Raw genomic sequence first — 26,091 nt, forward strand, 5'->3', positions numbered from 1 at the left:
GTGTTCATGTCGACATGAGATTTAGGCGGCTGAACAGGCAGCCAGCTCCAGCGCTGCTCCAACTTTGCTCACCAAGCTCCTGAAAACTCCAGATACACTCAGCCAGTGTTTATTTACTATTTAACCACCAGCACAGTTAACACCTCACAGTTAGGATCTTCATGTGTATATTAAGCCATTATCCCAATGCATCCTCAGGACTATTTCATTGTCCTTTGGATGCATGGGAATAAGTGTGTGCCAGCGACTCTTTCTGCAACAATCTAGTTTTTCCAGCAGAGGAAAAAATATTACCCAGGGGAAAACTATAGAGATTCTGCTCTTCAACTTGGTATTGCTGCAAACTTAGTGGACTTGCAGGACTTGTGGAATTTTCACACCGTTGTCATTTGCCAAGAATTTTGCTAATTTCAGACAACTAACTGGGAGAGTAAATAAATATTTACTTCAATAAATAAATATTTAAAATAAAGAGAAGACTGCCCAAACAAAGTAGATAAAAAGAGAATTACAAAACTATTGTATAAGCAGAGATGGGAATGAAGAACGATCCTTTCAAATTTCCCTATTTTCTTATAGAAAAATGTTATTTTGTATTAATAACAGAATGACAAATAATACTGATTTAAATTACTTAATTGACCTATCTGTTCAAATAGAGAAATAACTTACAGAAAAATGTAAATTATTTATAAACTTGAGTAGTTCCTCAAGTTGCTACTATGTGCCATTTATTAACCACATCACATAATTAAGCAATTCTGACTTACATATTTTAGAAGTCCCTTTAAATATCATAGATTCACAAATTTTATCCTTAATTCTTGGTATGAGGTGGCTCTTACTCTGACGATGCTCACTGCCCAAGCACACATGAAATCGGTTCCCCAGATGAAAATGGACAAATCCTCTGTCTCTGTAGGTGTAAAACTATAAAGGAGCCTAAGTAGTTCAAAGGCAAGAAGAAAACAGCAATGCCTTGGCAGTTTGAATCCATGGTACTTATCTTGGGCCCGCCTCCTTCCTTTTTCACACTGGATGTGATTTGAGAATACTGGGAATATATTGAAGTTTGGGAAGCAGATCCAATGGAAAGATCCTGAACAATAACAAAGAATTCCAGAAAAACAAATAATATACCCTAACCTGAAGAGTGTCATGGTTCCTCTAGTTACTAAGCTGGTGTCTGAAGGACTGATCATGGGAATGCAGTGGATAAAACACCCCAAACATGCTGGTTTGAGGTTGGTGTAGTGTTTGAGATTTTCTAGTGCTGCACCATGAATTTGTGTTTGTTGTTTCACACTCTGAACTGATGCCAATGGTTTAACCAGTAAGGGTATTGTATGTGTTTTCAAATGAGAAAAAGGAAGAACAGCTACTCCGGGCAGGGAGGGAGGGAAGAAGAAATGTAAATCAAATGGGGAAAGTGAAGTTCACATTTATTTTTGGAAGCAATACATATGCACCCTCCTAAATGAGAAATTTTGAGGGCTATTGAGCACTCTGCTAAATTCAGTGTGTTCAATGGCCCTTAAAATTTCTCATTTCTCACCTGAGGACCATGGTTTACTGGCTGGACTTGAGAATTAAATGGGCAGAAATCTTAAGCTACTTCATAAAGTCATTTATGTAACACAGCCTGCTAGATAAGTTTGGGAATGTCTTTGTGTGTTCACATTTCATTTAGTCAAAGATCTTGCTTGTTTCTGTGTTGAAAACACGCCACATCTTTCCCAGGACAATATAATTCAAAGACATTAAACTTCAGTAACCATTCATATGAAAATCATTGAGGAAGAAGCCAAAAATCAACTCACTTACAAAAGCACATTACATTGACTATTAATTTGCTTTAGAAATCTCATGTTTATCATCAATTTCACTATTATCACAGTCCAAAACAGATTCTCAGCTGCCTTTATTTTAATTTTTAAAAATTTAATACACATAAATAACATGCACATAAAAGATACCATTTGCATTTTTATACCGATCTATCAAATGCATCATGTTGTACATGTTTCCTTTTACTGCATTTCAACTTTTTCTTGCATTCCCTTATCTATGGAGTTTATTTCCTTACAGTAATCTCCAGTTACCACCAGAGATGCTAGAAAGTTAGAAATAACAGTAATAACAAATAAAGGAGGAATAAAAGAGGAATCAGAGTCTGCTATAACACTAAAGAGTTTCATGAAATTTGCAGATTAGGCAGCTGAGGGATCAGGAAAGGAGGCTGCACTTTCAGGAAACTCTTCAGCTTGTGAAATTTATGAGAAAGAAAGAAAGAAACTCTTTCTTCCTCAGGTCCTTCCCCAGAGGAACCAGAGGATGAAGTTCCAACCCACGCCTCCTGGCAAATATCTTTCCAGTCTCTTCTTCAGACTAATTCTTCAAGCTTAAAGAAAGAGGGCAGAAGCAGAATGAATCTATTTTTAAAAACACCCCTGAAGTTCTCAGGAATGCATTTTTATTTTTGTTACTGTTAAATTCAACATGAATAAGGGGATGTAACTCAAATTCTGCATGGCAATCGTCCTCATCCTACGAGGACAGAGACAAACTTTGTCCTCAGAAGCGGAATACTCTTTTTGTAGATCACTGGAAATTTTTGATGTTAGAGGTTTTGTTTTTCAAGAGCAACTAGCAAGGTGCCAGGGAAATGGATGCAGTGGGTGACAGTTTAATTTAGGAAGAAACATTGTAATTATCAGATGGACTAGGAATTTAATTCTTCAAGTTCAAATACATCTTAAGTATTGTGGGCTATAGCCTTTTCTATTCCTAAACTGTGGGTTTATGAGGTAAAGTACTTCCATTCACAAGATTCTATTAAAGAGAAATTTCTATTGCAGGTATTCATAAATATATCTCCTCTAGTGAATTTGAGAGTTATAAAACCATAACAAATACCAGGAGTTAGGATTTAACCTAAATTTCTGATAATGGAAACCTACTTAATGTCAAATAATGACCACATTAACTCTACCTTATTAAAGACAAGAGGAAAAAAAAAAATCTAATTATCACAGATGAGAAAGAACCTCCATATCCTTTGTGAGGATAAATGAAGTCCTTCTAATGCTACAGCTGAAGAAGAGTTTGGAAACCTTGATACAATTTCATCCTTCTTCTGCAAAAATCTATTAAGAAATTAAGAATTTTTAAGAAAAAAATATTTTCTGTTTCCAAAAGCTCTGTTCTGAGAGAAAAGCAGCATAATTTTCTGTCAAGAATTTTAAAGGTTCCTTGGTTCTGAAATAATTTTTCAGTTACAAGTTTAGGCGTTTGTGTATACGTTTCATGGAAGCAATAGATAATGGATTCTTTCTTCTTATCACTACATTTACAAAATTAAAGCTAGTCATAGCCTTAGCCTGTAGATTTTCTTATGTTTTTTGTTTGGTTTTAAATAGCAAGATAAGACTTTCACAGAGGACAGTAGAACTGTGACTCAAGTCATCTAGAGCACATTAACTAACTTTTCTTTTTGAAAATATACAAATATTCTTCCTCAAGATTAACCCCAGAGTGTGAAACAGAGGAGTAGCTTTAGTCCAGTACATCTACAATTCTTAACAGGCTAAGTTAAAGTTGTAGTTCTAACTTGTCTCAAAGTCTGTATAGCACTTAAGAAAGATTGACAGAATTATTGAACAGACTGTAAGCTGTATGCTAACACAGATTTCTGCCATATCCTTACAAACTTGAATTCGACTCAGGGATGCTTTCCTGGTAGTAATTTGTGATCGCAGTTACACTTAAAGCAGAATCGCTTTCATTCAATCATCAATCTCAGAAGTTTCATCACAGGTTTCACTTTCTAGTAGCACTTAAGATGAAAATAGGCAATTAATTTCTACCAACAGTTTTAATTCCAGTTTAAAAAATATTTAAAAAATACATTTTTAAAAAAAAAAAATTGAAATTGTTTCTCTTTGAAAATTCTAGTCTGACCATTGACTTAAGATACACGAGTATCAAAGGCTTTTTAAAATAAAAGATGTGCAAAGCAGGTATCTTCATAAAGTTCATTGATCTAGTGTTAGAAGGCATTTAAAAATGTCAGAGGACATTTAAAAACCAGAAGTCTAAAATCTGATTTAATTTACAGTGCTGTAAATCCAGAATGGAATTCTATGAAGCCAGTGGGCCAGGTAAAGAAGACAGCACTTAGGATTCAGGTCAGTGTGACTGTCTCAGAATAAGCATCTGGCAAGTGTATAACTTTGCGACGATAGAAATAATTTTAGAAATCTGCTATCAACAGTGATTTACCAGAAACATTCTCCTTTTCTGATGGGATATTCAACAGACCTGAGGCACTCAGACCACAGATGCTGCTCAGAAAGAACGATCATAGCGTAACTCAGCTCCTCACTTTAAATTTTACCAAAAACTATTAATGTAATTTTAAAATTGTTTCAGAGAGTATCAAGGATGCTAACTATTTTCCTTTGAAGTGACATGGAGGGAAAGCAGCCAGCAATGGAGGCAGGTGGGAGTGGAGGAAGGTATTTGTGTCACCCTGTGCCAGTTCCAGAGAATGCTCAGTGAATGAGCCATTTCAGATGGAAACAGCACAAGCGAGAGGAAGGCTGCTGCAAGACTGCTCTCACAAAGCTGCACTCGTTCACATTCCAGCTGACAGACTGCTAAAAATACCGAACATTAGGAAAAGGTATTTGCAATGGAGCAGGTGTTACAGAGAGCCCTAAGCACCTAGAGGCACAATCCCCTAAAGGACGGGTGATGCATAAGGCAGTCACCAGCATCACCTTGGCTGTTAACAAACAGGAGACTGATGTTTTATGTGCAAGAGTACAAAGTCCAGTTGCTGCGGTCCCTGTGCTGCCATCATAGATGGAAAACAGGAGCAAGAGCTTCTCCTGGGGTACCAGGTCCCTCCAGCTGCCCTCAGTGGCTCAGCAGTGGGGACCCCGGCTGTGCCCCGCTTGTCCAAGCCGGGGCACAGATGCTTCCAAGGCAGAACATGGGACATTCTGTTTGACTGGTTCTGTTTTGATCTCGGAGACTTGCTAAGAAGATTGTATGAGAATGGCAGATCTACGTTGTATTTCGCCTGTATTTCCCAGGTTGCAAGCTTCCAGTGTCACCAGGTCTGCCCGTCCAGCAAGCGGATACACACAAACCCCCAGCCAGCCTCTTCAGACCTTGGCGACCACAAATGCTGTCAGTCCTGAAAGGACATCTGATACCTCTCCCAAGCACCCACAGATAAAAGACTGCCTAATGGAGCAAAAATTTGAAAATTTCACCCATTGTTTTCTAGGTGGGATGTCAAACATCTGCAGAATACTATATCTGAGTTTATACTTTTTTTTTAATGTATATATAAGCACGTCTGTGAAATACTAGATGCATATAAACATAGATACAGACATATATAAATTTAGAATTTGTAGGATCTTTAAATAACTGAAATTAAAAGGCCCTGCTCAGAGGAGGGCCAAGTTAGATCAGGTTGCCCAGGGCTCTTAATGAAGAGTATCAGAATTATTCTCTAGAGCAAAGACTGCTGGCAAGACTGCTATTGTGGAACACAAAACGCTACGAAGCATTTTAACACCATCTCTTCTGGTGAGGTTTTCAGGAGACTCTGAGTTATGCTGCAACAATAAAACTAGAAATCCAACTTGCTTGCCATGATTTTGAAAATCCAACCCACAAATTTAATTTTCACTGTTAAAATATTAAATTTTCTCCATACATTCACTAAAAACTTCTAAGTGTTTAATCAGCTTTTCCAAAATAAATAAATAAAAAAAAAAACCAAACAAAAAAACACACCAAAAAAAACCCAACAAAAAAGAGTTGACCACAAGATACCTCCTGTTCGAGCTCAGACTGGTTGACTCTGCCCTATTTTAGATTAGTGGTACACATATTTCCACTTTTTTCTCCCCCACCCCAGATATTTCAAAAATTTACATGTGGTAGACATGATCTTAATAAGTTAATATGTAGTATGATGTGATGAATTCTTTAATTTGGATTAAATAGCTAAGTAACATTTAGACCAACAAATATACCCTTCAGATTAATTATGGAACGATGCAGAGCGAGAGCATGTACATGTGCACAAGCTCTTCAGTACTTCCATTCACATCCAATTACATCCAGCTGCCAATCTGACACCAAGGAGAACATATGAAAGACAACTTGGCACATCCGTTCCATTTGATTAGCCGACTGGGGATACAGCTTGTCAGACAAATAACCCCTCTTCCCCAAAACACTCTTGAGGGGTTTGTCATCGAATGTTCCATCTGATCAAGAACTGGGAGATTAAACTGCCTTCAAACACTCTGACCACTTCTGCTCCCTTCTTTCTTCAAGTGTTTAGTCTACCCAAAGGGATTTCAATAACAGCAGTTCAAAATTAAAGGTCAGCTCGTCTGCAGTTTAAATGATATTAAAACAATTTAATGGAAATAATTGGGTTTGCATATCTTATTTGTGATACATACAATCACAGTAACTATTTTTGAACCATTTAATTACCTTCCAAGACCTTTATTAGATTTTCTAATATTTCCAGATATTATTCTATACTATATTTCTTTAACTACATAAATTATAGCTAAAAGCTGTTAACTCAACAACTTTGTTACACAAATCATAACAAAGAAAATCAGAAAATGAAATAATTTGTTTGGATCTTAACAGATTGAAAAATATAGGAGGAATTACCCACAGTATTAGCATCCTCCATAAAAATCGCTTCTCAAGTTTCACAGCATCTGCCTTTGAGACGTTTAATTTGTGGAACAGAAGATGCACACCAGTAGCCTTTTCCACCACTAACATCCCTTGTATTCTGCAGCCGTGGGCGACTGAAAGCCTGTGAGCTCACCATAATTCTTGGTTCTATGAAGCTGCTTGATCAATGATGCTTGGGAAGAGTCAAAGTTACGAGCACCCACAGCAGCTCAGAGTACTCTAACCCAAAGAAAATAAATCAAACCAAAAGGGCAAGATATCTCACTAACAGATTAGCCTACAGTGGCCCTGTACACTCATCCATGCTTGCCATAGGCAAATAAGCAAAGCTCACATTCTGTATTGTTGGAAATACTTTGTGACTCTGTATTAAAAAATTCACACACTTGGAGGTGAACTAATTGAGGTGAGGGAGACAATAACACGGAAGGCACTTAAAATGTAATTAAGCCATGATCAGAAAAGGAACACATAAGGGAGAAAGCACTCAAAACAGAGACACCAGGGAAATACCAGATTCAAGCAAAAATGAAAGTAACAGTATATTAAACCACATTCAAAGACATTTATATATACTGCTAAAAGAATCTGTGTAGATTTCTGTTGAAACACTAAGGTCGTAGGTAACCAAAGCAAAAAAGAAATACACCTTTGTTTGAGACAACCTCCCTGTGCTTTAATGCCCAGCACAGAGCTGATGTTTGCAGAGGAAGGAGAGGGCCCTACCCTGCCCCTGAGCCATTCTGAGTCATGCTGGGGATGCAAGAACAACAACACTACAGGAGCATTAAGTGTCTCGATTCTTTTGGATTTATTCTATAAAAACATACTCTAGCTCTACCGTAAGCTGTACTAGAAGGACTGGAGCAGGAACTATTTCATATATTGAAAAGCACACTTCACACGTATTCTCCCTATATTAAGGAGAGGGGAAGTAAACAAAACAAAGTAAAACCATGAAACTATAAACTTCACAATCTTGACATAGCACATATAACAAATTCCCTTTGTGACAAACTCCGCAGTCTCAAGAGACCTGTTGATAGTCCACAGAATTTACTGCCTATTCTTCCCTCAGCGTTTACTATTTTTAGGGGAAAGAAAAGTATCAGGAAAAAAAATGCAAGCTAATATCCAGTTACATAAAAAAATTAAAAACCCAAACCCAACAACAACCACCACAGAAAAAGGAAATGCTTAAATATCCTTTTGGATAAAGGTTTCTTCCAGCAGACAGCTTTATGTTTTAAACAGACCTAAAAGCAGTTTTCCATTGTTTTTTTCATATTACGTTTGTTTCATGCAAACCTGCTGAGTTGAGTCTTCACAAAAAACAGCACCCCCACAGGGTACAAGTTACATGTGGATTTTGTCTTTTTTTCACTTTATCCACCATTCAGTATTGTCTCATTTCCCTACCAGCTGCTTCCCCATTTCCTGAGCTGCACCACGTCGTACTGTGTCTGATATTAGACACAGCAGTGACAGAGCAAATGGGAAATAAACAGCACAGCTGATCAGGGCAACTGGCAAAGGATGCGAGCAGCACATCCAGGAGTGGTTACGAGTGGAAAAAACCCACAACATTTGTTTGTAGGAGCTTAAATCACTTCTCTTTAAAAACATAGCAGCATCCTCTCTGAGTCAACTCTAATCAGACAGAGCTCTTATAAACCAGTTTGACTCCTATTTCAGTAAACACATGAAGAACTGAGCACTGAATTAGGAGCAAACACTTTTTAATAATAGAGCTCCCAGTGGAGGGGGCAGCAGGGCAAGCAGGGCTTGGACTCAGTGGGTTTGAACATGACGATGACTCAAAACTAAGAAGTGTGAACAGTGAGCTGCTGTGTAGCAATGAAGAAAATGGACATAGGACTAAGAACAATTTTTGCCAGGCCAATAAAAATCACTTATTTGGGCCACCTTGTCAATAACACACACATTCAGAAGGGTACCTACATCCCTTATCGCTGCCCCCATTCCCACACCTCCCTGGTTTATTTCTGTTCAAAATGAGGAATGGTAAAAGATCAAGGAATGAATGGACAGACACGGGGACAGAAAACAAAACAATAGAATGAGCCTGTGGATGCACCACTGCTACTGAAAAAGTTTAGATGCTGACCAGAAAATTTCACAAGTCAGTATCTTCTTGTTTAATACAGTTGTCTTCTTGCTTAGACTAGTTTGCTGAAATTATAACAGGCAGATTTGTTAAGCTTGTACAAAATAATGATGCAAACACTGTAAAGCTGTGTTGAATGTTGTGAAAGACAGCCAGTCAGTAAATATCTCACTTGCAAAGAATCTGCCACTGAACTCCAACCACTGCAGAAACTGGCTCATCTCTTACTTCTGTTATTGCGTCCACTTCTTGTTTAGCACTTTTATCCATTTTAATAATATATACACAAAAGAAATAAAACCATCTTTATGTTATTTTTTTTTCCTTTACTATGGCTTATTAGCCATCAAAATATATTTAATGCATAAAAATCAAATATAGGTACTTGCTAGAAACATTATTCCACTCAACTGATAGTCTAGATAAATCCGTTACCATAGCCTATTTAAGGACTGAGATTTCTTTTAGCAACTACAATCCTTAGGAAAAACTTGAAAATAGTGAAAGATAATGTGTGAACACTCAATTGATGGCAACAGATATCTAAATTGGAGCTGCAAGTTACAGCAAAGAAGCACCTTGCTTATGCCCGTGGTGCAGTTAGCTCACATTCAGGTGTGGGATTTAAGGCAGCACATAGAAAGATGAGTGGCAGGTGCCTCTCTCTTCTTTCTCCTAAAACATCGAGCACTGTATAAATGCAGAGTTTTCTAACCCTCTTCATAACCATTTAACCCAAATCTGATACCACAGATGATGGAGCATTATTAAAGCATGAGGAACCATAAGACTCATGCTGCCAAAACAGCGACAGAAATGATTGGTAGCATGAGAAGTTTGGTTTATTTGAGTGGAGCTGTTCAGGGATGACGATAATTATCTGTGAAATGAATATTCACCACATGGGTGAAATCAAGGCTGAATAATACCTCACTGGAGAGTGGGAATAATGTTCAGGAGAAGTTGGCTAAAGCAGACACAGCTCACTTTGCACTGAGGTCTAGCGCAGCTGTATGAAACACAGATGGGTGCCAGGAGAAACAGCCTGCAGTAGGCAGACCTATCCCCTAGGTTACTTTCTAAATACAAGGCTGAAAAATAACTAAATAGCTTTTATGTCCCTGGAAGTGTGCTCAGTCCTACTCCAATAAATACATTACTGCTATTACTTCTGTAATAAGTCAATAGCACTGAGGTATCCAGCACCACCCCTTCCTTTTCTCCACTACTCCAAAATCTTTTCACATCAAAGAACATCTTGCTTAGAGTAATGAAAATTCCAGAGGTAGCCAGTTCAAAAGGTACAGTTGGTCTCTGCCAATTCCTTTGCTAGTGGCACAAGCCTCTGGGTAACTGTGTGAGCACCTGGCAACCCACCCAAAAGCACAGTGGAATTGAAGTAGGAGAGTTTAACTCTATGAGGTTTAAAAAACCAACCAACCTAACCAAACCAACCAAACAAAAAACAACAAACAAACAAAAAAAACCCCACAAAAACAAACAACCCCCCCAAACCTAAAATAAAACGTTTGTGTGCCAGAAGTCCTCAAATGTTTTTTGTTTGTGTTTTTTAAACAAAAACAAACAAACAAACAAACAAAAAAAACCACCAAAAAAACCCCAAACCAAAACCAAAAAACAAAAAACGTAGAAAGCAGACTGGACTATTCTGAAGGACCCTTCATGACCAAAAAATGAGTTGAACAGCGACATGGGGTAACAGAGACCTGAGAATACAGAGTTCACAAGGAGTCCAAGAGGACCATGAAGGAAATAGGAAACGTTACCTGTATCTTCTGGCTCCAAACAGCATGCAGTGAAGCTATGACAACCCTTAACTTTGAACCAGCAGTATTTGAGTAGGTAACAGCAAACAAAGCTGCCCTGTGGTGAAGGCAGCGGTAAAAGTGCACCCCATGTACCTGTACCACTGCTCTGGAGTCAGCTGGAAGGCAGGTGTGACCCAGCCTGCAGCCAGAGCCACCGCTGATCTCCTGTCCCTGTGCCATCCCTGGGAAACAAGCCAAACCTTCACACCGCATAGTACCACCAAAATAGTAAAAGTGTGGGGAGGAAACAAGAGATACTTTAATAAGATGCATCAATTAGGTCTTAAGAAGCCTGATCCAGCAGCTGGGACATAAAGATGGACAGATTTGCTTTCTAAGCATAGAATAAAAGCAAACTATTAGCATCCCTCTCCCTGAACACCTAAACTCTACAGATCAACAGTCAACATTTAATTGCAAACATTAAATAATCACTACTACAATATCAACTTAAACTGATGTCACACCTATAAGCATAATTCTCACTGATACCAGGAAGAACTCTATCTCTAGAATCAACAGTTCGATTAATCCTTTCAGAACCTGTATGCAAACCAAACCAAACAAATAAATGCTACAAATATGTCCTTTCTAAAACCACTAATTACACACTTCTGACAAAACACTACTCAAGGTTATGTACAGACACATACTACAATACATAATTTGTAACGTACTTTTGTTGTTAAAGACAGAAAAATTATTTTCCGATTTACAGTAGTATGACTAGTGAAGTCAAAGGACTGATTGCATATAGAATTAGTAATGAAAACATACCTATATTTTTCATGTTTTTTAAAAAAAATTTTCTCCTGTATCTTCACAGAAATTTTTTATAGAAAATCCAAAGACCAAAGTAAAATACAAAACTACATATCAGATAGTTTCTCTTAAGAGTAAAAAAAAGCCCACCCTATTAAAACTAATGCATTAATTTATTACAGAAGTTAATTGGTGAGAATTGAATTTTTAAGATGATCAATAAAACCCCCAAAATATCTTAGAAAATTCTTCAAGCTAAGCTTAAATATTGAGGAAGCAATGAGAACCATCAAGCAGCATATCAAAATACTGTCCTGGCACAATGCATTCCTGAATAAAGATGCCTAAGTTAGTATATTCAGTTTTAGCTTTACCCATAGAATCAGTATAATGCTGAAAGTATAGCCTGTGCTAACTGGTGAGGTGAAGGGTGAGCTTTGTCCTTTGTCACAGACACAAGTCGAGTGGTTCTGACATTAAACTGTATTGTGCTCAGTAAGATCACACAAACAGATACTCCAGTAAATGTATTACTTTCCTGCTCATTTTACCTTCTTTCACTAGAACTCACTAAATATTACTGAATACAGTATTGATTTGGAAAAGTTGGACACATGGGAAGAGAAAATAAATATAATATAGTTAAAGAAACAAAGAGACACTTTATGCAATGGGAGGAGGAGTGCGCTAAATGCAGACAGGTACCATGTGGTCATCATTATTTTTAGAACAGGTAACAGAAAAGGTGGTCATCAGATATATGCTCACATGAATGAAGATTTATCCAGTAAGAAAAGGCAAATTTCCTTTATTCCTTTCCCAATTGAAATACAAGGATTTTTTTTCATACCATGCCCTTTTCTTCATGAATTCTGTATTTCCTTCCAGGGTGACACAGATAAACGAATTTTGTAATCAGTCCCCAAGTACAGAATGAGAATAGAACAATAGCGAGAGGAAATTACCAACATATTTTCCAAGCAGCACAGGGGAATACAGCTGGGGGTAACAATTAGACAAAGTTTCTATCGATTTAAACTCCTGGTAACTGGCCCTAATTGCAAGGAAAAAAAAAACAAATTGGTCCAAAGTTAGCATGCAAGTGTACACACTCCTTATTGCTCCATTTCCTTTAATACTTTTCATCTCCATACGTACAACAAAATCTCAGAAAACAATTCTGGCTATTTTTCTGGACTAAATGAGGTAGGGTAACAAGATTGCACCTTAAAGTAATGCAGGTAGAACTTGTATTGTACTATGTCAATAACACATGCATACCCTTCTGTATTTATACATATGTCTGTAGTTAAGAATCTGAAAATTCTCACAGAAATAACAAAATAAAACATTATTGAGAAATTACAAAATTAATTCCTGCTTCCAGCTGAACAGAATAACTAATTTTATGGAGGGCAATATACAATCCTTCGATTTCTGCTAAAAAATATTAAGTAATAATCAAGTTCTTTAATTTCTTTACTAGGAAAGTACGTCTCAAAATTACATTACAGATGACCATACAGTCAGCATCATTATGAGTTTTTTTTTTAAAAATAGAAGGTTCTTTTGTCTTGATTAGAGCGGCATAAGTTACAAAATTGTTTTAGTTCAAAAGATGCTGAAAGAGAGATTGAACTAGCAGACATTATTAATTTTTTTTTGAAATAAGGAAAAAATTTGATATGTCCAAATTGAATTGAGTTCAATTGTTTTAAACAATATTTGAAGTTGCTCTTTAATCAGAATTTTAAAACTTTCTTCCCTAAAAAAGGTGCATGCATGTTTCACAGGCCACAAAAAGATGCCTGATAAAAGAAAACTGGGTTTTTTTGCACCAGTGCTGTTGACTGTGTTTCTAGTTATGAATGCTTACTTTCATTGCTTACCCCTCTCTCGAACAATATTGAAGTAACTCATGCAAGTCTCTTGAATGATGCCAGAAGTACAAACATCTACAGTTGATCAGTGAAAGCACAAGTGAGTTTCTGTCTTTAAGACTTAGAAAAAAATTATGATTAATAAATTAAAAGAATTAGGAAGTTAACATACCCATAAATGATCACTCACTGTGTTATCTGCATTTCCATTTCTGGAACTTTTATGTATAACAAATCTGCTTCCAGAATACATTTTATTACATTATGCTGTTAAGAAAATCATCTGTGAATAATCTTTGCTCTGTAATTTAAAATGAAGAGGAACTCAGGTTTTTATGTACTTCTAAACACCAAGTAGTTTGATCCTATTAAAATGTTTAGAAGCAAGGGAGCCTTAAGAATTTCTGGCAAATATTTTGCTGCTCATGCTGTTCTCCAATAGAACTGTACACCTGTACCAGGAAGCCAAACCCATCAACTGTTAGAAAGCTTAAATAAAACCCGCTCATAAATCGTATAGTTGAAGCACATTGGGACATTTATTTCCTTACTTAGGTCACTTTCAGACCAATGCGTCTTCCTTTGTTTGAGTGGAAGTAATCTTGAATTATGTATTAACTAGTGAGAAACACTGTGGCAAATCCAGTGAATCAAGAATTCTCCATTCAGTGGAAGATTTAAAATTCAAATAAATTTAAAAACCAGATAAACATAAAAGCAGATTAACCTCAGCTCATCTAAAATTGACTTTATTAACTGAAGTTTTGCAGAACAGTTCAGGAATCTGCAATGAATTTTTCTCAATGTTTAAGACTACACTGATTTTTCCTTCTATGGCAGCTTTCTACCAGCAAACTCTCCCTATTTTTGTAAGTGCCAGGACCGGTTCCGTGTCACGCGCCCCCGCAGGCTGTGCCTATGGTCTCGCTGCCTGTTCGGGAGGCAGCGGGAGCAGGTTCAGGTGGCTCCATTACACATGCTTTGGGATGGCCAGAAATGCCACCTCCCGGAAAGCAGAACAACCTTGAGCATCTCTAGGTTTTTAAAGTCATTGACTCACTGAGCTACTTCTTGACAGCTCTTTATTTCGAGAGGTACAAAATCTTCTGACAGATACATAATTGAGAGAGAAACGCTGGGAAGAAATGGTATTTTGTTTCAGCATCTGCTCTATAAATGGAGATAAGCAAACCAGAATTCTAGTTACAGAAAATAAGACAGCTTTTCTTTGTTTCAAGAGTGGCATAAAAGACACAACAAGAGTATGTATATTGAAAGGGCTGTAGAACAAGTGCAGAGATTTTCACTGGTTCCCATATTCTGTAATACTTTGACATTCTGTCTTGATGTTTGTTTATATCTTGGTTTTAACTTATGACAGATCTTCTTGGGCACTTTTAAATGTTATAGGAAGAGGTTATATTAATATAGCAAGAGCAATTTACAGATATAATTTCAGGCTTTGACAAACAGAATTCCAGAACATATTAACTCAAAAGTTTGAGCCTCTGCTGTAGATATTTCATTAGTATTGGGCACAGGTTACTGTATGGATTGCTTTCACTCCATTTCTGTTACACTGGCTGGGTTACTCTTCCCTTCTAATTTTTATTTCTATGATTTCTGGCATTTTATACCATGGAAAACTGGCGATTCAGAGAAGAGAATGGAAAATAGGTTTGTCGTTTGCACCTGTACACTGACAAATGGATTGCTAAGCTAGTGTAACATTTGGAGAACGCTTTTTTTATTCCTCAGATGAGGTTTGTTAGCAGGGGATTGAAAATGAACTGAGATCCTTCTCTCGTTTATTTCTTCTCTCAGTAGATTTTTTTCTCTCTTTTCCGCTCTCGAATATTCACTTCTTAAATCAAAGGAACTACTTATGAGAATGAACCTATTTTTGATCATACAAGGCATTGTTTTCACTGAGATGATGGCATATATGATAAGACTGGAAGCAGCACTGCAGGAATGGTGACAGCAGGTTACGAGCTCTTGTAACAGAGTTGTGATCTAGGTAGGGAGCGCTTCAGCCTCGTGGGAAATAGTTTCTTTGCACATTCAGTTTGCTCACGTATTTTGATTCTACGAGGGGAAGGAAATGTATTCCTTCCGTGAGATTTTAATGAAGCCACAAACATACGGTTTCTTCACCTCAGTTATTCCAAGGAGAGACATTTCCAATTACTTGGCAAATCAAGACAGAATATCCAGAGGGGGTCTGAAACTACGTGCAGCTTTTCCGTTCCTTAGTGCTCGCAGATGCTCCCCACACGGAGAAGGCTCCAGTCCAGGGAGCCGCAGGGAATGGCTCATCGCACTGGTTTTCTCTGGGAGACTGTGACATCCCCACGATCAACACACAACGAGCCACACAAAGCCAGCACAGAACACCAGGAATCCCCATTTCTGCAAGGGAATACAGGAGGAGAAAATGCACTAAAGCTTTAGCAGTGTGGAATCTCTTACTCTGCCTCGTATGTAATTTTTTTTGGACAACATGAAGCTCATAACCATTCCGACCAGATGGTGCAACATACAGCAGCAGGAGATGAAGCTTATTAGCTATCGCTTCCTTCCGCTAGTTTGCAGCCCAGAAATCTAAAGGACCTTTAAATCACCCTCTCGCAAAAGCTGAGTCCCTTTCAGGAGACAGGCCGAGGGATGTGTTGTGTGCCCTTACACAGACATCACTTCATTACCCTTCAAATCCCTCCTCTGAAGCAGACAGGGCCAAAACATGCTTAAATTCTCAGAAGAGCTTCTAAAATTACATAAGATTAAGAGGAGAAGCTAATAAAGATTGAGTTATTTACACCTTTGCACATCAATTTAAAAACAAAGTAATTGAAACAAAACCCACATGCTATATTACAGCCCAAATTCAACTCGCTCTGGCCCTGGTGCAGACACAAAGCACATCTGCTGCCCTGAATGGATTTACGTAATTTTGAAATCAGAGAAGAACATGGCTATTATGTAAAAAGCTTTTGCTACTTCACATATGACTAAAAAACACCAGGACATTTTCCTGACAGGACAATTTCCTACCAGTGCTTGTCAGCGTGACTTAAACGTATGTCTGTGATGATAAGTAAAACTGTTTTTGAGTGGTCATATGATGTTAAGAGTTACATGTGTTTAAATCTTCCTTCTTGGGAAGATTAAATTTGCTGACAGCACAGCAAAACAGACCATCAGTTTCTGCACCTCATGTATTGTTTTTCCTTTCTAGGGAAAGAAAGCGCTTTTCAGCACTACAACATTTCTATTGCCTGTATATCCTCACCATTGCTAGAATGTAACAGAGGGCAAAAATGAGAATTAAATCGCAACAGCAGTAAGCTAAAATAACCAAAAGGATGAAACACAAGTGGTCTTAGGCTGAAGAGCACAACCTTCTCACATTGCAACCCAGGCCTCCTCTTGAAGCATATGGAAGATTCAAGGAAGATTTTGAACATTTAGCTGGATCTGTTTACCTGTTGCTCCTGAAGACAATTCTACATACCTCATCTACAGAATATTTAATACATTACCAATCTGCAGCTTTTGTCCTACAAAAAAGTTTTCCTTACTTCTTAGGCTAAAAGCAGAAAAGGTCAGTTCTTTGTGAAGCACTCTAAAATGTTGTTTCTTTCACAGAGATTTACCAGAAAATATTTGCTATCGGATCCCGCTGCTAGGAATAACTCCAGTTTGCCTTGCCAATAATGTAGCTCAATACATTTATCTTGCCAGGAAATATATGTTTGTCTATCCAGAAATTTACCACCATATGCTCATATTGTTAATGATCAATAAACTTTATCATGCCAATGACTCAGTCCCAGATGCTTATCCTATCAGGAATTCATTCCTCTAAACAAGTGTTTTCTACAAATCTATAATTAACCTAAAAGCCATAAAGCTTTTTTCTACTGCCAGTATTTGTAGAGTACAGCTCCTCTCATATTAACTTTGGCAGACACAGAAAAAAAAAACATTCCAATGATGTAAACATGTTACAAAAAAGCTAGAACTGCCATCTATGGATGATACAACTACAAGAACTTATTTCCTCATGGCCATGAGGTTCCCAGCAAGAACACTTCTGATGACTTCTGCCAAATCTGTCCCATCTCCTTCAAATACAAAACAGTGTGTTTACCAGTTCCTTCAAGAATTAATTTACTATGTTTGCCAATATCCCCAAAATATACGATGTAGGATCTGCCAGGAATTTACTTCATCAGATCTTCTTTCCAGGATGAGATATTGCTGATTTATGTATCTTCAGATAAACAGGAGTTTGAACATTCCAGCAACTAAGAGAATGCCTCTAAGATGTACACATGATGCAATTAGCACTGACTCTTCAGGAGCCAATGACACTTTGTCAGGAGAGTTTGCTATCTGCTCACATTGAGTTGTTGGGCCGGTAAAACACAGCTCAGCTTGAAACAGTCTGTGGTGTTATTTGTTAAATTTGGAATTGTCAGATTAACTACAAATTTCTCATGTGAATAACTCCAGAGACACCATTTACCTTGCACTGGGCTCTCCATGAGGGATATCAGTACTAGACCTCAAGAATAACACCTACAAATCATTGCTTAACCAACAGATTTAACTCTGTTACTTACTGTTAGCTTTTTGCTTTCACATTTCTATGTATAAAATATGTGGCATGAAACCAACCAATAAATAATTCCCTTTGAAGAGTAAGATTTGAGATACAATTTCAGGAATTGTAAGGAGTACAAAAATATTAAAGCAGTTAAGCATTCTATATTTGAGTATTGTTTTCAATCTTGAAAAAAAATTGTAATTTGCAAGATCACATGGCCTCTCAAACAAAACTTTGACACACAAAAATGCTTTACAAAATATAAAAAGGGCTATTCAACTCTGCAGGATATATTTGAGAATTCTGAAAATGTTTCCTTTGTGTTCATGCCACGCAGAGTTTGGGTTTATACAGATTATCTATGTATGCAAAAGTATAAATAGCCAAGAGTAATGATTTTTACATAGTCTCAGATTTCAACCAAAGCTCTTCATAGAAAAAATCCTCAATTTCTGTAGTAACAATGAATAGTCCAACTGCTCATGACAAAAAACTTGTCAGAAATTGCTGAGATATATCAGCATTTTGAGCAACAAATCACATTTTGCTCTGAAGTTATTTACTAAATTCAGATGACTGCCCAGTATTATTTATATAAGCTGCCATGCTTAAGTAGCCAATACAAATTCTTCCATTTTCCATGAACATCTAAATTGGTGATTCTTTTCACAAAACTAACTACATCAGTACAGATACCCCTACACTTGTGCCTGTCATAAGCATCTCCTTATTAATTTTTTATTCTGAAACAATTTTCCTCTCACATTCCATCATTAGAGCTCATTTGATGATTATCGCACCCTTCATCATTATCACTTCATTCATGACTGTTACTACGTGTCTGTTTTCTCATCCATTCTCGCACCTCTCGTGGACGAAGTTAATGGATTTAATCCTCACTGTGCAGCCCATTAATTGAGCACACACTCAGTGCAGGGTACTACTGCAGTTGTACCTAGTGCTAGAGAAGAATATTATGTCACTACGTTGAGATACAACTATGGATGATGTCCCTATCATTTTTTTGTTTGTTTGGAGTTTTTTTGTGTGGTTTTTTATTTATGGTATTGACTGAGCAGCTACCAAGATTCACCAAGAACTATCCAAGTCCCAGGTCCCGGTATCATGGAACCTGGTGTCCTTTTGGAAATAACACACTAGATCAAATCAAACTCTGCTTGAAGTCTGAAATTTTGTACGTGGCTTTGCAAACATTTTTGCTCCTGTTTGAATTTTGAGCTCGACTAGTTTTATATTTCAAATCTGTGTTTCTTGCCAGGCCAAATATTTTGGTTCACTTTGTGGCAGAGTAAAATTGTATGATTTAAATCACTAGAAACATATAGGGATGTGAAGCCTAAAAGATACACTTAGCAGCGCAATTACTCACTCTGTTCTACGAAACTGAATTTGTCACAGGAGAAAACTATGATTTCTAGTACAACAACCAAAGCTTAACTCCATCCTCACAAACTAGTACACAAGTAAGTGTATAAAGAACAGTTTTTTACTCAATAACACAATAAAGCAAGCAGTATATATGAAATAATAATGTACTGACTGACCTAGATTGTTCAGGAAAGAAGGTGCCTAGAGGTAAGCAAGTATTTAAGAGATGCCCTGCATATTGACAAACTACTGTAGAGGCTTAAGTGATTTTCTCCAAATTCGGACATCAAGCCTCATACCGCAGTTTGAAGCAGTACACCACTGTGTTGCTTCCAAGAAGAAAAATACCAGTGCTTGTAAAACAGAAGATCTGCAAATTCCTATATTATCTAATAAAAATTAATTTGAACAGAAAAATCTTGGGGCACATATTTCCAGGAAAATAATCTTATGAGTGCAAAATACTTGGTTTGCACAAGCATAAATCTGATTCCTAACAGGCCAATCCTGAACAAGTGAGGTGAGCTCATGCCTGACAACTTCTTGCAGAAACTCACACTAATTAGACCATTTATTTAAAATCATTAATGTGATTGCTTTCAGAGGCACTGTTCTGGAAGAATAAACTCAACATAAGACACAGAGGCTGGTTTCTCATGCCTACAACAGAGTGATTGCAACCCTGTTACATGTGTCAGAGCTAGGGATGCTACAGCTGACAGACCAAGAACAGCCAAACTTTGGGAAGCAGGAGCTCTTCAGGCTCGGTCACAGCAGAGGTTCTGTTTTCATTGCCGCACTTATCAGCAATGAGATAGTTGCTTTAAGTAGATCTACATGTACATTTACGTCATCTCCAGTTACAACAATACAGACATATCCCAGTTAAGCAAAGTCTCATAAGATGGTCAAGATCAAGTCATTTATAAAGAACCAAACATGTAAGTTGAGTTTTCTATACAATACTTTGTTGAAATCTGTATTCATGACTTTATTTTCCAATCTTGCAGTTTAGTAACTCTTTGGAGGGAATACATGTGCACAGATTGAGGCTATCTCTGGCAGCTAGGTATTATTTCTCCCATGAATTATAGGTATTTTCAGGCAACACCAGTATTATGAAAGTAACTTGATTCAGAATATCGGCAGTAAAAACAAAAAGGCTGTAGGAGCTATATAGCACAGCTATTCTAATTTTTGCATTAATTTACACATCACAGAGGAGACAAAGTTTCCCGCTTCAAAAGCCTATATTTTATTTATTTGGGGGGGAAAAAAAAAAAAACATTATTTAATATTCAGAAAATTGGAGAAGGCTTTTCTGAGTGAGCAGTGAGAAATTCGGTGGGTTTGTTTGGGTTTTTTTTGGGGTGTGTGTGTTTTGTTTTTTCCTTTAATAAGTGCCAGTTTTTCAGCTGAGGAGTACAGGCCGCACTCCAATGGATCAGTTTAAGCACCTCCCTGAGGCGCAGGGAGCAGCTGCCCCAGCACGGCGCTGCTGTCACCTGGGAGGGGACAGGACTCTCGCTGCCTCCAACACACACTCCGAACCCTACAAATATTCTCCCTGTCCCACCATCCTGCCTGAATTTGTGACAGAGCTAAAGGCAACAGATACGCTCCTTGTCTGCACCAAGTGTGTGAAATGCAGCACATTGGTTTCCAGGAGCAGCAATCTATCAGGGTATGCTGCTGGAAGTTCTGCTTATTGCTTTCCATTGCTTTAGTCTTAGTCTTTTGCTTTTACCTCTAACCAAACAGTAGCTTTTCTTAACCTTAGCTCAACAACCCTAAAATCTCAAATATTTGTCCTAGAATTCTGCCTGTATCACACAAAAGGTTAAGAAAAAAAAAAATCAATTGTTGCCTTTTTTTCCTTACAATACACTAATTATCTTCAGCTTTTAAATGACTTGGTTATTTGTATGATTAGAGATTTTGACGAGAGAATTGTTGCATTGTAATTCATTCATAGGCTCTGAAAGCACATGCAGGGATAGCCTACAACCTCCACATTGATTTTATACCAGAATGCACACAACATATGCCAAGGTAATAAATAATTAAGTAGCCAACATCAGTAAGGAGAGTAGCAACTACTAAAGGAATGGTTTTTTACAGCTATCATGTGATAGTCTCCAGAATATCAGTCAGGCCATCCTGCTAGAAAAGCAATTCTACTTCAAAAACATATTTTCTAAATTTTTGATACTACAATATGTTTTAAAATAGCTAAAAAGTTGATTATTGCTACAAGTATTTGAAAGCAAAACGTTTGCTTATCTGCTGACAACATTATATTGTTACATAGTAAGCAATCAGAATGTAATAACCATAATTAGAAGATTAAAAGAAAAAAAACAATTTACCTTGCGTGGACTGGTCAATGGTTTTTCTTTTTCTGCTATGACTGTTATAATTAAGTCTTAGCTCTTGGCTATATTCATTCAGAGTTTCTCTTGAGTCATAAGATTGCCTCTGCTTTCCCCCATCTTCACTTTCATCTGAAGAACTCGTGTAAGTTAGATCCACTTCATGTTTGACTTTTGACAGTGGCTGGTAGGGTTTGCAGTCCATCTGCTCCATCTCTGGTTAAATAGGCTCAAAGGCATGAAAACAAGCAACTGGAACTCCTTAAGGAAATAGTCCTGGAAAAAAGAACAATAATTCACTTCAGATATCATATACAAATTTAGCTCACAAAGAGTCAGTTTTATTTTTAGTTCATATAAACCAATTAAATTGTATTAATATCACTATAATCCAGGAAAGAATCTGAACATGGCTTATTTTATTGTTTTACTTTCGAAAAAATAGAATTAAAACAGCAGTCACTTGAAGAAAAAGAAATAAAACCAAATCTTAAGCACTATCTGGTTAGACCAAGCAATCACTTTACCTTATGCACAAAATGCTACAAAAACTTATTTCTGGCATTAAAGCTAAGCTGGAACTGTTAGTATTTCTCTACAGGGATGCACATTCATCTTAAGTGAAAATAACATTTGGCACATTTGGTATCTTTTAAACTATGAAGTCCAGAAAGCAGATAGTTCACTCTTTTGAAGTGATTAAACCTAATTTAATGTACAGCAAAACAAGAATTACAGAGTTCACAATTTAGAAAACCATGAGACTTAGTGAAAACAAGAATACACCCCACTGTTACTCTCCGAGAGCATATGCTGGCTCAGAAACTGATGTTTTCCTTTCATACTGTGTAACCCTTTCAGCAGGAAGCAGCTTCTACCCCACAGTACAACCACCTCCTTATTCCTCTGCACCTCCTGTCTAAAATCAGACTGACATGGGGCTGCACTGATCCTCAGTTCAACCTTACCACCTGCAATTTGTAATCTTTTATATCATTATATCATTAAAATTACGTCTAAAACCAACATCACAGCAAGTGTGTTGCAGCTGCACATGCAACTTCAAAGTGCTTGTCCTGCAACCTTGCCTCCATGAAGATATTTAATTAATTTTAAGGTAAACTCTGCAATGAAATAACAGGGGATGTGTCACACCTTTCATAGCAGGATGGTTCACAAACAGGGAGCTCACTGTTCAAACAAGCTTTGTGGGGCTATTTTGTTAGGTTAGGTTTTGTTTTGTCCATTTTGTTTGGGTTTTTTTTTGTTTGTTTTCAGGTTTTTGTTTGTTTGGTTTGTGGGTTTTTTGTTTGTTTGTGGGTTTTTTTAGATAAACAGATGCGATTAACCTGGAAAACCAAATGCAACAAAAAAGGTGCCTGTAAATATTATTACTAGAAGATCAGAAACACAGAAGTTAAAAGATATTTTACTTAATTAAAAAGCAATTGCTCATAGCTGCTTAATGATCTTAAAGTCAGCCACAGAGAGAAGTCAGTTTAATATGCAGTTTGATATCAGACCATGTCTCATCTGCAACAAGGACTTTTAACTCCATACATTGCCAGCTGTGAGCTCCAACAGAGCAACAACAGAAAAAGTGAGAACACATAAAAGGTAAACATAAGAAAAAAAATCCATAGAAAGCACTTCTTGTTGGAGAGCTACAGAAATGAGTTTATTTTTTGAAACTGTCTGAATTTTTTGAGAAACAACTGCTGGTGGTTGTCACTGTGATGCAGCATAACAAAACTCCATCTCCTGCTTGTGCGTCCTGCCCACCCTTTGGAAAGGTCCCCCCTTCCCGAGCAGGAGTGGAAAACACTGTGTGTGGCATGAAGAGGGAATCCGGCTTCTAACAACACAGCGGGAGAAGAAAACCCAGGCCCACAGCACCCCTGGAGGGACAGCAGGAACGGAGACAAACCACTGTGGTTCGTGACACCGTGCAGCTTGTGCCTTCCCGTGCCCACCGTTCTGGATGCGACCTGGAGAAAGAGATTAAAGACACATCTCTGCCTGAAACAAAAAGTCTCAGGGAGTTTTATCCAATCATTTAACGTGAGATGGAATAGCTCTTCAGAAACAAATAGCACTTGGATAAAGAGCTCTAGCGTTAAAAAAAAAAAAGGCACAAAAAAATAAAAAAGGCAGTTCAGCAGTTCACATCTCCTGCTCAACAAATTGGACTTGAAAGTGCCCAAGTCAATAAAAAACTCTTTAAGAGAGAGAATAAAAAGACAAACGGAGGAGCTGCCAGTCTGCCAGTGACCAAGGCTACCTGACAAGTGTGTTGTGGGGCCTCAGCAATGAACGCAAGTTTTTGTGCTCTGGATTGATCACACCACATCAAGGCAGTATTAAGATCCTTCTGCAGACAAGTTACTAATAACCACTATTTGCTTCCCAAAAGCCTAAAGAATTTACCATCACTTGCCAACATTGCCTACTACGGCATAGGAAGTTCAGTGCTTATTTTTTAAATTGCTTTAACAGTCTGATCTGCAACAGAAGAACACAAAGGTGCTGGGACTTGCAAGCACAGGGCTGGCTTTAAAGATTACCTGGTGACTCCATAGAAATGGTTACTGACAGGGAAAAGCATTCCTATATATCCTGTCTGACAGAACAAATGGAGACGATGTCAGAGAAACCAGAGGAAAATGAGGAGAAATTAAGGGCCTCTACTACAAAGATATAGTAGACAAGAAATAAATTTTGCAATGAAGACAAGTGAGAGCAGCCTCAGGGTACATGGTGCATCCCACTTTCAAACGCTCAGAACAATGAACCTGACAAATTTAGCTCATTACAGGAAAAATTAGTCATATTCTTATGCACCTTGACTCACGGAATATAAAATACACTAAGTTGCTCCTAAACGATAACCTTGCTGCATATCTATTTTGCAGGAGGCTTCATTTGTTACTTGTGTTTTTTTTTTTAAAAAAAACAAGTAAAAAATTTATTAGAACGTACAGAGACCTATAAAACTTAGGCTGCAGAAAACCAACTACTTAACAAAGATTTGTTTTTATTCTTTTAAAACAAGGTTTAATAACCAAAATCTTCACTTTTTGTGAGAAGAATTTGTAGCAAAAATACATTTAATCATGTCAACCAAGGGAGTAGACCAACCAAATCATTTGATGTAAGTAATTCACATTAGATTTATTACATATTTCAGGTCTTTTCTTACACTGTGGTACTTTCATAAGTGCCATCTTCTTGTGTTTCATAGCATCATTCCAGTTGGAAGAGACCCTCAGGATCATTAAGTCCAATCCTAACCTAACTCTGCATTGAACCATGTCCCTAAGAACCTCTTCTAAATGCTTTTTTAAGCACCTCCAGGGAGGGTGACTCCACCACTGCCCTGGGCAGCCTGTTCCAATGCCCGACAACACTTTCTGTGAAGAATTTTTTCCTAATATCCAATCTAAACCTCTCCTGGCGCAACCTGAGGCCATTTCCTCCTGTCCTATCACTTGTTACTTGGGAGCAGAGCCCGACCCCCTCCATGCACCAAGCTCCTTTCAGGCAGTTCAGAGATCAGAAGGTCTCCCCTCAGCTCCTGTTCTCCGGCTGAACCCCCCCAGGTCCCTCAGTTGCTCCCCATCAGACTTATGCTCCAGGCCCCAGTGTAAGGATGCGCATTTTCTTAAATTTAAATTAATGTAAAAGTTCCATGAAATATTCCCTTAAAAACTGTAATATTATTATTCCTTATTACGTAAGGAAATAATGATTACAAAAAAAAAGAACCAACTTATGAATATCACAACCTCAGTATCACATTCTCCGTGTTCAGGGACTCTACTCCCATCTCCTGTCATTGCCATACATGACCAAATTTGCAGCTGTGCAGCTGCACATGTGTCTGAAGCCACAGCTCAGCTTTTCTCAGTGTGACACTGTCCCCAAGCTTGGCTTTTCTCAGTGTGACACTGTCCCCAAGCCACACGAGCACCAGGCTGGAACACTCACTGACTGCAGCGCACGCTGCACAAGACCAAGAAGACTTAACGTCAAGTTTGACACCCTTTATGGCAGAGGGATGCAGACACAGATGTAACACCAAGAGATCCCAACTTGCCCGCTTACTCACCACCTGAAGGAAGAATATCTTGCTGGCCAAAACTCGTCCCCTCCCAGCTCAGCCCAATTTTAGCAACACCCTCTAAAGTGCAGTGGTGTTCATGGCTCATGTAAGGGCTGGAGATGCAGCACCAGAGCATCAAATGTCGCAGTAAACTTCGACTTCCCTTCACACATGAACTAAACTTGTGCTTCCTTTATTTTTTCCTTGGGGCTTTAATGTCTCATAAACCCACAGCTACCTGGCCTGACATGAACGCAGGTGATAAATCAT

The 26,091-nt window shown here is 37.8% G+C and overlaps 1 protein-coding gene across 4 annotated transcripts in view; it reads right to left on the minus strand.

Annotated features, from left to right (window-relative positions):
- The window catches only part of TENM1 (teneurin transmembrane protein 1), a 322,407-nt gene that overhangs the window by 219,829 nt on the left and 76,487 nt on the right, over positions 1 to 26,091 (minus strand). For all 4 annotated transcript variants that reach the window (XM_071813435.1, XM_065846203.2, XM_071813434.1 and 1 more), the window contains exon 2: positions 21,717 to 21,995. In XM_071813435.1, the coding sequence (XP_071669536.1) occupies positions 21,717 to 21,933 (217 nt within the window). In that variant the 5' untranslated portion in view covers positions 21,934 to 21,995. The remainder of the gene's footprint in view (positions 1 to 21,716; positions 21,996 to 26,091) is intronic.

This window comes from Patagioenas fasciata, chromosome 11 (assembly GCF_037038585.1).
Source record: "Patagioenas fasciata isolate bPatFas1 chromosome 11, bPatFas1.hap1, whole genome shotgun sequence".
Classification (NCBI taxonomy): Eukaryota; Metazoa; Chordata; class Aves; order Columbiformes; family Columbidae; genus Patagioenas; species Patagioenas fasciata.